Here is a 13,804-nt window from a genome sequence, read left to right on the forward strand (position 1 = left end):
CAAACACAATGTAATCGGATGCATAGATCATTAGATAATCCACACGAAGCACAATGTGCACACAGCACATAATGTGCTATCTAGCTTAAAACAAGTTAGCTTTCTTGGATCAGATGACCTCATCAGAAATGATGTAGTATGTTTTCCAGCACCATGGAACGCTAAACCAATCATATAAGTATTCAGATCACTGCAACCAGAGGTGGAAGTCATCCAAATATGGGCAGAGAGGATCATTTATTATAATTACATATGGCCACCAGGAGATGGCACCAACTACATGACACGGACTCAATGATGACTCAGATGACACAGAATGGAACTGAATGAGATCCCGTTACACATGCCTGCATGCTTTGGAGAGAGAGCATACCTTTAGTCATTGTTGTATTTGCATGTGTAATTAGTTCTGGGCCCGTATTTCCAAAAAATCTTTAGGCTAAAAGTAGCTCCTATCGTGGAAATATAGGAGCAAATCTTAAAAATTAGGGGTGTGTCACTTGATTTTAGGACAGGTTAAAGAGTAATTCATGAAGCATTTTAGAATTAAAAGTGGCTCATAAACCCACGACAGCTTAGTCCTGAGGTTCTTCAAAAGAAGTTTGTCAACTACCAGTACACCTTTATTATTAATACACCAGACAAGTTCAAAAGATTCTTCATTCAATACATGAAAAATAACATCTAACTGTATTTACAAAATTACAGGTATTTTGCAGTGCATGGAAGGATAATGTCTGTAGCTACAGACAGGCACTAAAAGCTGCCAGGTTTATCTATTCTAACACATAGAAAATAGCCACAACAATCCTAGGTGTTTATTCAGTCCTGTGGCAAAATTGGTTAGGAATAAAGCATCGACTGATTCAGATATTCTGTCACAGCACAATAGTAATGACTTCATGAATTTCTTAACTGATAAAATTGAAATAATCAGAAATAAAATTGGAATTATGCAATCAAATGTCACAGCACCTCAGAAAACAGTGTCTCATCATTTTCCAAATGAGCAACTTCAACCCTGTGCTGTCATAGGTCATGAAGAGCTAACAAAACTTATCGAAACATCAAAAACCACAACATGCATGTTAGAACCAATAATAACTAAGCTCTTAAAAGAGGTATTCCCTGTAATCTCAAAACCTCTTCTTAATATTATTAACTCCTCGCTATCCTTAGGACATGTCCCAAGAAACTTTAAAATGGCAGTTATCAAACTGCTTATTAAGAAGCCACAGCTTGATCCAGGAGAATTGGCTAATTACAGACCGATTTCAAATCTCCCATTTATGTCGAAAATACTAGAAAAGGTAGTGTCCTCCCAACTATGTTCATTTCTACAGAGAAATGGAATATATGAACAATTTCAGTCAGGATTTAGGCCCCATCACAGTACAGAGACTGCACTTATCAGAGTTACAAATGACTTGCTCTTATCATCTGATCGTGGCTGCATTTCTCCTCTAGTGCTTTTAGATCTTAGTGCTGCCTTCGACACTATAGATCACAACATTCTCTTGAATAGGCTGGAGAATTATGTTGGCATTAGTGGACTTGCATTAGCATGGTTTAGGTCCTATTTATCAGACCGCTACCACTTTGTCTGTGTAAACGAGGAAATCAAACCAAACAAAAGTTAAGTATGGAGTGCCGCAGGGATCGGTTTTAGGGCCTCTGCTTTTCTCTTTATACATGCTTCCACTGGGAGATATTATCAGGAATCATGGAATAAATTCCACTGTTATGCAGACGATACCCAACTTTATATTTCTTCTAAACCCAATGGAATTTCACAAGTCTCCAAATTAGCAGAGTGTATCAATGAAATCAAAGACTGGATGGCCATAAATTTCCTTCTACTCAGTTCTGACAAAACAGAGGTACTAATTATTGGACCAAAAACCTCTAAAAATAAGCTGTTATAATATATAATTTGACTCTCGATGGATGTACTGTTATGTCAGAAACGTCTATCATGATCTATAATTCTGCATAAAATTGAATGGCATCTACGCTAATATTATTCTATTTGTTTCCATGTCTCAACCTCAGGATTCATATCCTGAGGTTACTAGAGCCGGCCAGATCCAGCTCTCTTCCTGCTTGGTGTCGGACTCCACTGCTATGTGTCGCTGAGTGATGATGACTTAACGCAGCTAGTGCCAGCCAGACATCACTTCAATCTATTATGATGGACTTCAGAGGATGAACTGATGCCAACTACAACTATAAGACATCGGATACTTAACATGCCACTGCCTGAACCTTGGACTTAGGATAGACCCTACCGAACCTCACCGAAATGACCTGCCGGTTGAACTGCGATGCACCTCACTGATCTCTGCCTGCATCACCTTTGTTTATTGATGGACTACACTCTTGAAATGGAATACATAGACTATCAGTTAATTGCCAACAAAAGCCTTCATCAGCCAACTAACAAAGGACAATTGCATCTATGTGAACTTCTGCAGTTAATCCAGGAGACTTCAAAGACATTAGTGATTAATCTTACAGTTCATACAAAATCTTTGTTTAAACACTGGCCCTTAACACTTACTTAATTTACAAATTTTAAACCATGACTTGCACTGCACATAAATAACTAATATTGGCATTATATTCATGATGTTAGTCAGAGGGGAACTGGCCCCCACAGTGAGTCTGGTTTCTCCCAAGGTTATTTTTCTCCGTTAACCAACATCTTATGGAGTTCTGTGTTCCTTGCCACAGTTGCTTCGGCTTGCTCACTGGGGTTCTAAATACAATTATTATTTAACTTCCATACACAATTTACAATAATATTTAATCAAACTACACAATGATGACTCTAAGACTCTCTAGATATTATAGTTTAATTTTCTGTTAATGCATGATTTCATGTAAAGCTGCTTTGAAATGATGTGTGTTGTGAAAAGCGCTATACAAATAACAATGACTTGACTTGTATTTAGGTAACATTAACAGCCAGATCAACCAAGTACAAGGAAACAAAATACAACAGATAGCATAAAGATCAATTAAAACAATTGTCTAATGATGCATTTTACCCATATATGACAAAAGTGAGGACAAAACACAAATCAGACAGTTTGATCATGTGATTAAATTACTTTAATCTAATGTATAAACAAATAATCCTACAAAACGTTAACAAGACTACATTAGTAAGGTAGCATTTCTCGATGCTCATTCACATTCCTTCAGAAACTGCCTTTCCAAATGACTGTCAGCATTTACATGACAATTAAAGACAATGAATAACAGTTATCGGAGTGACCAGCCAGACAAATGATTCATTAAGACAACCAAAATATTCAGAGGGCATTACAAGAAATAAAACCATTGCAGAATACCAGTCATATAGGGCAAATCTCACAAAACCGTGGCATAGTGGGATAAAGCCCTAAACTGGTAATCAGAAGGTTGCTGGTTTGATCCCCAGAGCCACCACCATTGTGTTCTTGAGCAAGGCACTTAACTCCAGGTTGCTCCAGGGGGATTGTCCCTGTAATAAGTGCACTGTAAGTCACTTTGGATAAAAGTGTCTGCCAAATGCATAAATGTAATTGTAATGTTATTTCGGCCCTGTGCAAAATGTAATTTCTTATTTGATTTTTGGGCAAAAATCCTCCTTGAGGGTATTGCAAATTTTATCTAAAGCATCTAATTGCAAACTCTCTTTTGCAGTCTCTAGTGTTGGTTTTTATTAGTCCTGATTAGTGTTAAAAAAATAATTCTCAAGGACATTAATTCAGGACAAATTCGATATTTTGGTAAACAAGCACACCAGCCTCAAATAGGTCGACCAGGCTTAACTCCCAGTATTCAGATATTATGTTTTTTCTCATGCTCGGCTGTATTCAAATATAAATAGTGTTTGAGAGTGTTGCATGAATGAGTCGTGACACTATGAACACACAGTTTTCACAACCACAATCCATCAGACAAAATATGTTGTAGCGTTTAACGGCACATAATAAAAAAACTGATCCCAGAAACCACAAACATGTTTAAAACCATAATAAAGGCAGATTAGTATTATTGCACGTGCAAATAAAATCAAAATCTAATAAAAAAAGCAAAATAAATAAAAGCACAAAAACAATATTTTTTTTTAATAAAACAGAACAAAAAAAAGAAATAAAAAATGCTTGACCCAAAAAAAAAAAAAAAAAAGAAAAAAGTAATGACTAAAGGTTATTAGAGTCTATTTAAATTTTCTTAACGAGAACTTTATATATATTAAAAAAAAAAAAAAAAAAAAAAAAATTCCAACATATTATTACCAATTTAACTTAAATGAAAGAGGCAAAACATGCTATTTTTCAGTACAGGGGAAAAGTACAGATAAATGAATGAAATTGTGTGACTGCAGATCTCTCATTCTTGGTCTCACAATATAATTAAACATTGCTGGTGGATGTAATTAGTACGTCAGTATAAAGAGGCCTGAAAGCAAATTTGTACAAATCTCTTTCTGCCTAACCCTAAAAGTAAACCGACACGTCAAGACAAGACAATGTAAAACTGGCTTGTTGACTCTGTATTTATTATTCACATGGTTGTCTATTCATTTCTGAACATCCTTTAATTGTATATAATTACTAAAAATAAATATGGAATTTCCCGTTCAGGCAGTTATAATGGCATTTTTTGATGCTTGCCTGATCTGATCGAGAAAAACACTGTACAGTAATTTTCCACGAGAGACACAAACCTCAATGGATCTGCAAACACAAACTAAAAAACGTCTTTTACCTTGACCAGTCACATTCAGGACACATTGTATAGCTAACACAACCAGAAATATGAGGGTCTCGCATGTACTGGGGGGCAAAAACAAGATTATAAACTTTTCAACATTTTTATTAGGAGCAGCTTCATATTATTAACCAAATTATTTGTTGGCATGAACACGGTTATCAGGTTTATGATTATGGGTGAATCTTACAAAACCTTTTAAGAACATGTCGTTTCACCCCAAAAAGAAAATAATGAGAAATTATATTTTACATTGAAGAAAATGTAGCCTATTTTTAGGACCATTAACATTTTTGGCATTGACATTATTTTAAATCACAATACGTTTTTGAAATTTTCATGACAATTAAGCACATTTTCCTCACAAAATCTCATTGCCGTATTGGGGAAAAAAACAACGCAGAAACGTGCATAGTCCCAATGCAGAAAATCTCAATGGTCCTTAAAATTGGCTTCATTTTATTTATGCAAAATACAATGTCTCTTTTGTTCTTCTTTTGATGTTTTCAAGGTATTCACTCGTTTATGACTAAGGGTCAGTCTCACAAAAACGTCAAGAACATTTGCCTCATTACCATAATGCAAAAAATAATAAAATAAAATAATGAATAAAATAAAAATTGCACAGTCCCAATGCAACAAATCGAAATGGGACTAAAAAATAGGCTTCATTTTCTTCAGACAAATATAAGGTTGTTTTTCTTTTGATTTTGGTATGAAATATGACCCGGACATGTTTTCAAGAGAAAATATTGGGAATATAATATAACAATGGAAATAACTTGACAAATCGTACTTGACTTGACACTCGTACGGCATCTCAACCACAACACTTTGTATTCCTCTTGAAAATCTACATTTCTTCAGATAACTTCCTAAAGCAATATTTAAATGAAAAAAACTAAAAGTGTGACGTTTTTTAGTACCAAATTACAAAGATTTGAAAGGCTCATCACTCTGAAGTCCTTGTACACTCGATGGCTCATCAAGTCATTCCCATAGAAACGTCAAGTAACGTGCACATACAAACAAGCCTAAATCCCTTTGAAACCAAGAATAATCCCTTTCTGTACCATTTGACCTTACAAAATACAAACCTGCAAAGTTGTACACCAAAGAAAAGCAAACCACAAAAATATGGTCTCTGTACACGTCCGTTTTCCGGCATTTGTTCGTCTAAACTTTCTGAACTGGCGTTTGCGTCGCTGGTTTGCTAGCCTTCTTCATGCGGCTACGGGCGTAGACGCGGAGGAAAAGGGCGAGGAAGACCACAGCCACGCCAAAGCCGGCCACCATGGTGACCGCGTGACCGTAGATGAAGCAGGACAAAAGAATAGCAATGGCCTGGCGTAGAGTCATGATTATCGTGAAGATAGCCGCTCCAAATTGTGCGATGGTATAGAAGATGAACAGTTGACCACATGCTGAGCAAACAGACAGCAAAACTGCGTGGAAAGCAAACTCAGAGTGACGCGCCATGAACGCTAGGGAATCGAAGAATGCACCTTGCTCCAGGAGAGAGCCGACTGTGAAGAGACATGAGAAGAGGTTCACGCCAAACATCATCTGGACGGACGACATCTTGTATTTGAAGAGGTTGTCCTGCCAGTTGGAGGTGAAGCTATCGAAAACGATGTATCCGCCCAGGATGATGATGCCCGAGAAGGTTGTGACAGTGGACGGATGTTTGTTGGTGGAACTGGACAGCAGGAACATGCTAACGCCCACTGAAATCAGGACAGCAGTGAAATACTCCCAGTATTCATAGCTTTTGCGGGAGACAATCTTGCCCATCAGCATCACGGGTATCACCTTAGAGGCTTTGGCTAACACCTGGTGAAGCACAAATAATGGATAACGGTTTATTTTCTTTGGAATCATTGCATAGAAAACAGTATTGTGCATGAATTGGAAAAGTAAGTATTGCAACTAATAGCCTAATCAAACCAATATATATTCATTATAAACAGATAATATCTGTTTTCAAATAAACAAATATTTAGGCTACATTATCATCTGCCTCCACAAAGCAGCCCATTAAGCCAGAATGTGAGGTAAATGGGTTTTACCTGTGTTGGAAAACTGATGTATTTGAGCGCTTCATATTGACACCAGCTGCTGAGAATGTTCGAGAGTGAAGCGAAGGAGTATTTGTACATTGGTGCGCCGTGGCGAGGCTGTTTAAACATAACGCAACACAGTCCGGACACTGTCAATGCCAGAATACGGTTCATTAAGACCAGAAACTGTGAGTCTTTGAAGCGCTCGCCACTGCCTTCAACCTCTGTGGCGCCGTAAGAGCGTGTCATCACCCGTTCTTGAAGAACGCCCCATGTCAGGTACGACACCTGAAGGATTAGACAAAGCATAGTGAGTGTTACAGTCTAAATTCTGAACATAACCTGAACATGTACCAGTAAAGCCTTGTTTATACTTTCGCCTGGCACTCTTCTCCAAATGACAGACGGCAGTGCAGAGAAAATATCAGCTGATACAGCAAGAAACAGCAGTGAAAAAGCACTTTGCTGAACTTTACATTTACCTAGCCAGGTTTGATACAAGAGGTGAACAAAACAAAAACACTTAAAAACCAGTAGTCTGTCTATCTGTCTGTGGCTACACTCAAGCACACAAGTTCACAGTTACAGCCTAGTTAAAATGACTTTTACATTTAAAATAATTGTACGCATTCCAATAAAATTGCTTTTATTTTACACAGTATAAAATAAACATGAGCAGTTCAATGATATATTCCTGAAAGCAACCTCTAGTGTATTGTTAAGACCTTTTTATTCAGTGTGCCAAAGGTAGTGGATAAATAGGCTTACTTGTCTTCCTAAACAAGAAAAACTGAGGAGCTGCAACTGGAAATTTCACAGTGAAAACATTGTCCTTTTAAACCAAAAGCAGTAGTTTAACGCTGGCTCAAAAAAGCAGGCATATCTGCCCCTTTCCTCGAATTTGTCTATGGGATTGAAGCACTGCACAAAAAAAAAAAAAAAACATACTAAAATTGGCATGTGAACGACCACTTGAAATGGAGCCTCGCAAAGGCTAGACGACAGCAGCGATGACGTCACTCTGTGTGCGCAAACCCTCACGAACAAGGGTACGCCACAAGTGTAAACCAGGCTTAAGATGTGACTGAATCCTAAATAGGCATGACCCAAAAACTTTCCCCACAACGTTTGAGTGTTTTTGGACCAATGAGTTTGCACTATGGCAATGGCTATCGAGTGTCATGTGAACGAAAAAGAAACCAAGTGAGCAACAAAATGTTTTGTTGTGCGTCACTTATTGTGGCTGTGGGTGGATGGGACACTAAGGTTTACTGTGTCATCGCATGCAGAGATGAACCATTAAATGGCTCCAAAACCACTCCAAAAACAAAAGACATAGTAAAAGAAAAACAAAAGAAAAGACTAAGCAAAACAAAAAGCTAAATAAAAATAAAACAACAAGCAAAACAAACAGAAACAAAACACCAAGGGTTAGGGTGACAAAATCAAAACACTAAACCAAAAAAGCAAAGCAAAACTACAAGCAAAACCAAAAATAAATAAAACCAAACAAACAAAACTAAACGTCAAGCAAAACCAAAACAAAATGCCAAGCAAAACAAAAAGCAACAAAACCAAAACAAATGCCAAGCAAAAAATAAAATCCAAAAGACTAAGCAAAACTAAACCAAAACAAAAGACTAAGCAAAACAAAAAGCTAAACAAAAATAAAACAAGCAAAGCAAAAAACAAAAGACCAACCTAAACAAAACAAAAACAAAAAACTAAGCAACACAAAAAGTTAAATACAAATAAAACAAGCAAAACTAAAAAGACCAAGCTAAACAAAACAGAAACAACAACAAAAGACCAATCAAAATGGCAAACATCAATCAAGACAAAAAGCAGAACCAAAACAAAAGGCCAGGCAAAACAAAATCAAAACACTAAACAAAAAAAGCAAAGCAAAACAAAAAGCTAAATAAAAATAAAACAACAAGCAAAACTCTGAGCAAAACAAAAACCAAAACCAAACTGAAAGGTCAGGCAAAACAAAATAAAAATACTAAACAAAAAAAGCAAAGCAAAACTACAAGCAAAACCAAAAATAAATAAAACCAAACAAACAAAACTAAACGTCAAGCAAAACCAAAACAAAATGCCAAGCAAAAAAACCAAACAAAAAAACAAGTAAAGCAAAAAACAAAAGACCAACCTAAACAAAACCAAAACAAAAAACTAAGCAACACAAAAAGTTAAATAAAAATAAAACAAGCAAAAAAAAAAAAGACCAAGCTAAACAAAACAGAAACAACAACAAAAGACCAATCAAAATGGCAAACATCAATCAAGAAAAAAAGCAGAACCAAAACGAAAGGCCAGGCAAAACAAAAAACACTAAACAAAAAAAGCAAAGCAAAACAAAAATAAAAACAACCAAAACGGCAAGCAAAACCAAAACAAAATGCCAAGCAAAATAAAAAGCAACAAAACCAAAACAAAATGCCAATCAAAGCAAAACAAGAAAAACAAAAAACAAAAACAAAACAAAACACCAAACAAAAAAACACCAAGCAAAACAAAACACTAAGCAAATCACAGTAAACCTATCAAACTAAATGCACTTTAGAGATCAAAAGCACACTATTCATGGGCCTGATTTTTAAACTAGTTTGTGTTAACAGATTTGCAACCTGAATATTATTGTGAATACTGTACATAAAGAATATTAACTTGCAAACACAACATGACTGAACCTTCAGTTAAATTATTCAGTGCATGCAGCCATGAACCACAGGGACAGTTACCTGGAGTCCAGCTGCACAGAAAATCAACTTGATGGCCTGTCGAGCTGATGATCTGGATTCAGCTTCATTTCTGGGTGCCGATGACACATCATCCAACAGTCCTGCCTTAGACTCATTCCCAAACACACAGGTCTTTATGACAGGAAAACAAAGACCACGACCTAAACATGAGAAGTAGGTTAAGTGTGACAAGCACATACTGCAAAACCTCAGAGCTTGAACACTTAAGTTGAGTTTGAATTTGCAACAATGCTGATTACATCAAATAAAGTGCATATGATTTAAAAAGGCACATACCATGGAAAACTTTTTTGACATAAAAGTGTTTGTTAAACTATGTAGACATAGGAGTGTATATATACTGTATACTGCCTTCTATGTTTTAAAAATAGTACGAGAAACAGAAACTGTTATGCGATGATGCACATCATCTACTCAGAATTCAGCAACTTGCCCCACCCTGATGAATGACAAACTACTTTGGCAGCAAAAACAGTCTGTTTAATTGTAAGAGTCAGAGAGAGAGTGGAAAACAGTCCTGAAAAACGACATTTGTTTTTGGTGCAAGAAACCGTGACTAACATTGTACATATACTTAAAAGGAAAAAATGCTACAGAAGTGTAGAATATGACTGGAAATGGAAAAGTGAGCTTAAGGTGAGTTACTTCAACAAACCTGTTTCTAGATAGTTGATCCGTTTGAAGTAGCTGATGAGGAAATATCCAGGGATGATGATGGTGGCGTAGCCCAAAACATTGAGAAACAAACGGAAGAGCCAAACATCCTGCCAGCCGCCCAACAGCGAAGCATCTTCAGCGTCCGCAAGTGCAGCAGGCAAAACACACAACACCACAACAAACCATACACTGAAACAAACAAACAAAAATGTTTTAACTGTGAGATTTAAGGATACATCATCCTCTAAAAAGAAGTTGAATTATCCCATGAAATTAAATTGGACTTTTTGTGGATTTTAGTTCTTGTCTGTTAGCTTTGAGACCATCTATTTGCTATATAACTCAACTATGAATTATTAAATTAACTTTTAGCAAATAAACACATACATTCTGTCAGGAAAAACAGAACAAAAATATTGATGACATCATCTTGCACTTCACAAAGTTTTGTCCAATTAAATGCTCTCTAGAATGAGACTGTCCCTCCCCCTAATACCACCCTGCTAACAGCAAGAAATAGCAAGTAATAAATCCATAGTATACTTTTTTTATTTTATCCTTTTATTTTTTCCGTTGTTGGCTTCTTGCAATTTATACTTTCCCTGTACAGGTTGTAAATCAAAATAAAAGTATAAAAAAGTGACAGGACCTGCGACATGTCCCACCTTAACTTCCTGTTTAACAGGAAATGTGTCAACACGGGTAAGAAAGCTGCACTTTAACCTTCATTTGTATGATGGGTAAATATCCTATTCAGTTCTAGCTGCTTTAAATTCAAACCCACTCCTAATATGTTTGAAATAGATTTACAGCTTTTGTTATCTTAGCTTCAGAAAATCTCCTCCGTGACTTTTGCTACGTCTTATTATCAAAATAATGAAAATAACTAAAAAATAAAAATAAAACGTTTTTTTTTTTTTTTAAGAAGTTTGCTAAACATCTAATTCACATCAAGGTGAAAATGTGACTCTTTCCAAAATAAAAAAGTTTTGGTAGTTGTGTATTATGGTGATGTTTGCCCTATACTTTTGTGCCCCTGTCACAGAAGGTTCCTGTGTGCATATTGTGGGCATTCCTGGAATTCAGCAGGTCTCCTCCCAGGAGCCTGATCCAATTCCAACAGAACCTCTTTGTGCACAGAGCTCAGCCCCTTCACACCACGACAGCACCAGCAAAACCCCCTTCCGTGTGCCTGTTACCTGACACCACAGACTAGTTGACTAGCAGCCAATTAAAACTAGTTGAATGCTTCATTAAAGAAGAAATGTGTGCTATAAATAAATGTGAACAATAGTTAATTTACACTGTTGGGTTGCCAAAAGGTGTTTCCCAAATTCTGAACTAAGACTACAGTGTACAAACAAGTATTTATTCATCTACACCTCATCCACATTTTAGCTTAAATCCTGGACACAGTGACTTTTTGAGATTCTAGTCTGACAGAACATAATTAACAATTAAAAATGATAAACAATGCACAAACTTGGATGATTATAGTTTAGATCCAAGTTGACAGATAAATGAAGGCAGGCATCAAGTAACAGCTGAATAAAATCCAGTTATACCTCCCAAATTAAACCAAATGAAAGACCAGCAAAACAAGATTATAGGCTGCTACTAAAATATGATTTTACATTAACAAATCAAGAAATGCCAACTTAACAAAACAGCTCATTAAAATTCAGTCAACAGTCATTTCAAAATGTAACAAACAAATCCAAAATCCTGCTAGTTTTTTTTTTCATATTAAATTTTATATTAAAATGTGACTAATGTTTGAAATACTACATTAAATGTGATTATGATGTTTGAAATGCAACAATTCAATGCCACTGTCATTTTTTTATTATACAATGTAATGTGACTGTGATGTTTGAAATATTACATTAAATGTGATTGTGATGTTTTGAAATGTCAAAACTAAATGCAGCTGCCATGACTGAAATGTTACATTTAGCCTAAATTAAATATTTCACTTGTTATATTAAAATGTGACTGTAATGTTTGAAATACTACATTAAATGTGATTGTGATAATGTTCAATGTTACATTAAATGTGATTATGATGTCTGAAATGCAACAATTCAATGCCACTGTGATTTTTTTATGATACTTTCAAATGTGATTGTGATGTTTTGAAATGTCAAAATTAATGCAGCTGTCATGGCTGACATGTTACATTTAGCCTAAATGAAACATTTCACTTGTTATATTAAAATGTGACTGTAATGTTTGAAATATTACATTAAATGTTACTATGATGCCTACAATGTTACATTAAATGTGATTGTGATGTTTGAAATATTACATTTAAATTAGTTATTTGACACGTTATATTAAAATGCAGCAGTAAGGTTTGAAATATAATGTTTAATATTACAGTAATGTTGCAAATATAACATTTAACTGTAACTGTGATATTTGAGCATCATGTTTCAGTACCTCCATGGAAACAGATGCATTTTCCACCAGCACCAGCAGCCGCCTGTTCAAAACTCCCTAACACCCGCGGAGACGTCTCCAAACGCCCTCCAGTGTCGAACGTGTATCGATAAACCCTTCGGACAGTCAGAATATAATCAATATTCAGAGTCCGGACAAATCGAGTGTGTTTCTGAGATAAAACTTCTCGGCCTGTTTAACTATCGAGTTCATCTGAACTGACGTGTTCTCTCTCTCACACATACACCGCTTCCGGTTATGAAAGGAGACACACCTTCACGTATCCGTATAATTTTCACACAGGTGTGTTGCTGTAGGGCTTCGGTAAATATTTGAACTGTGGATTGTGTGACAGATGTGCTAACACACCTGAGCAGGTAAAATGTTGTTGTGTGGGCGGAGCGGTTAATTAGGCTTTGTTACGGACTTTTATTTTGAAATTTCTTCGGCGCTTATCTTTGGATATTTTTGAGGTGTAAGGAGGGAATAGCGCCCCTCTGGTGCAGCAGTGTAACTTCAAGTTGAAATATTGTTTTAATACACTACCTGTTGAAAGTTTGGACTTATTTTTATTATTTTCTACATTTTATAATATTATTAAAGTCATAAAACAATTAAATAAAAATAATGGGAGAATGTGAATATACCAAACCCCCTTTAAAACCAGCCAACTGGGAGACCAGCTAAAATCTGCCAACCAGCTAAGGTTAGTTTAAATATGACATAGCATCTGTTATAGCAAAGAATGTTTTTAATGCATTAAATATTTAGCAACTAAATACAGTTATAATGATCATATGTTCCCCTACAGGAAGTAAAACAAAATCCTTTTTTTATAAACCGAAATGAGGAAATACATTTACAATTACTAGAAACATATTTCAACCCCTCCTCTGTGATGTAATTTACACAAATAATGTATATTTGTGTGTCATGGTTCTCTTCATACATTTAACAGGAACTTGTTTTGTAGACTCCAGTGTGGCTTTTCCTGTGAGTTTCTGGTTATTGTTGTTTTTCCAGTATCAGAGCTTTTAAGAATTACAGCACATTTCCTCGTCCAAAGCATGAAGCTGTCACCAGCGTCTGTGTTTGGTTTGCATGATAAATAGT

At 35.8% G+C, this 13,804-nt stretch overlaps 1 protein-coding gene across 1 annotated transcript; it reads right to left on the reverse strand.

The window, feature by feature from the left end:
• Positions 1–4,848: 4,848 nt before the first annotated feature.
• Positions 4,849–12,920, reverse strand: LOC127409676 (adenosine 3'-phospho 5'-phosphosulfate transporter 1-like). Its single transcript, XM_051644419.1, has 5 exons — positions 12,692–12,920; positions 10,248–10,438; positions 9,572–9,732; positions 6,834–7,112; positions 4,849–6,597 (listed from the first exon to the last, which is right to left on the reverse strand). The coding sequence occupies exons 1-5, from the start codon at positions 12,709–12,711 to the stop codon at positions 5,941–5,943; spliced, it is 1,308 nt and encodes a 435-aa protein (XP_051500379.1). The 5' UTR covers positions 12,712–12,920; the 3' UTR covers positions 4,849–5,940.
• Positions 12,921–13,804: the final 884 nt, after the last annotated feature.

This window comes from Myxocyprinus asiaticus, chromosome 19, assembly GCF_019703515.2.
Source record: "Myxocyprinus asiaticus isolate MX2 ecotype Aquarium Trade chromosome 19, UBuf_Myxa_2, whole genome shotgun sequence".
NCBI lineage: Eukaryota > Metazoa > Chordata > Actinopteri > Cypriniformes > Catostomidae > Myxocyprinus > Myxocyprinus asiaticus.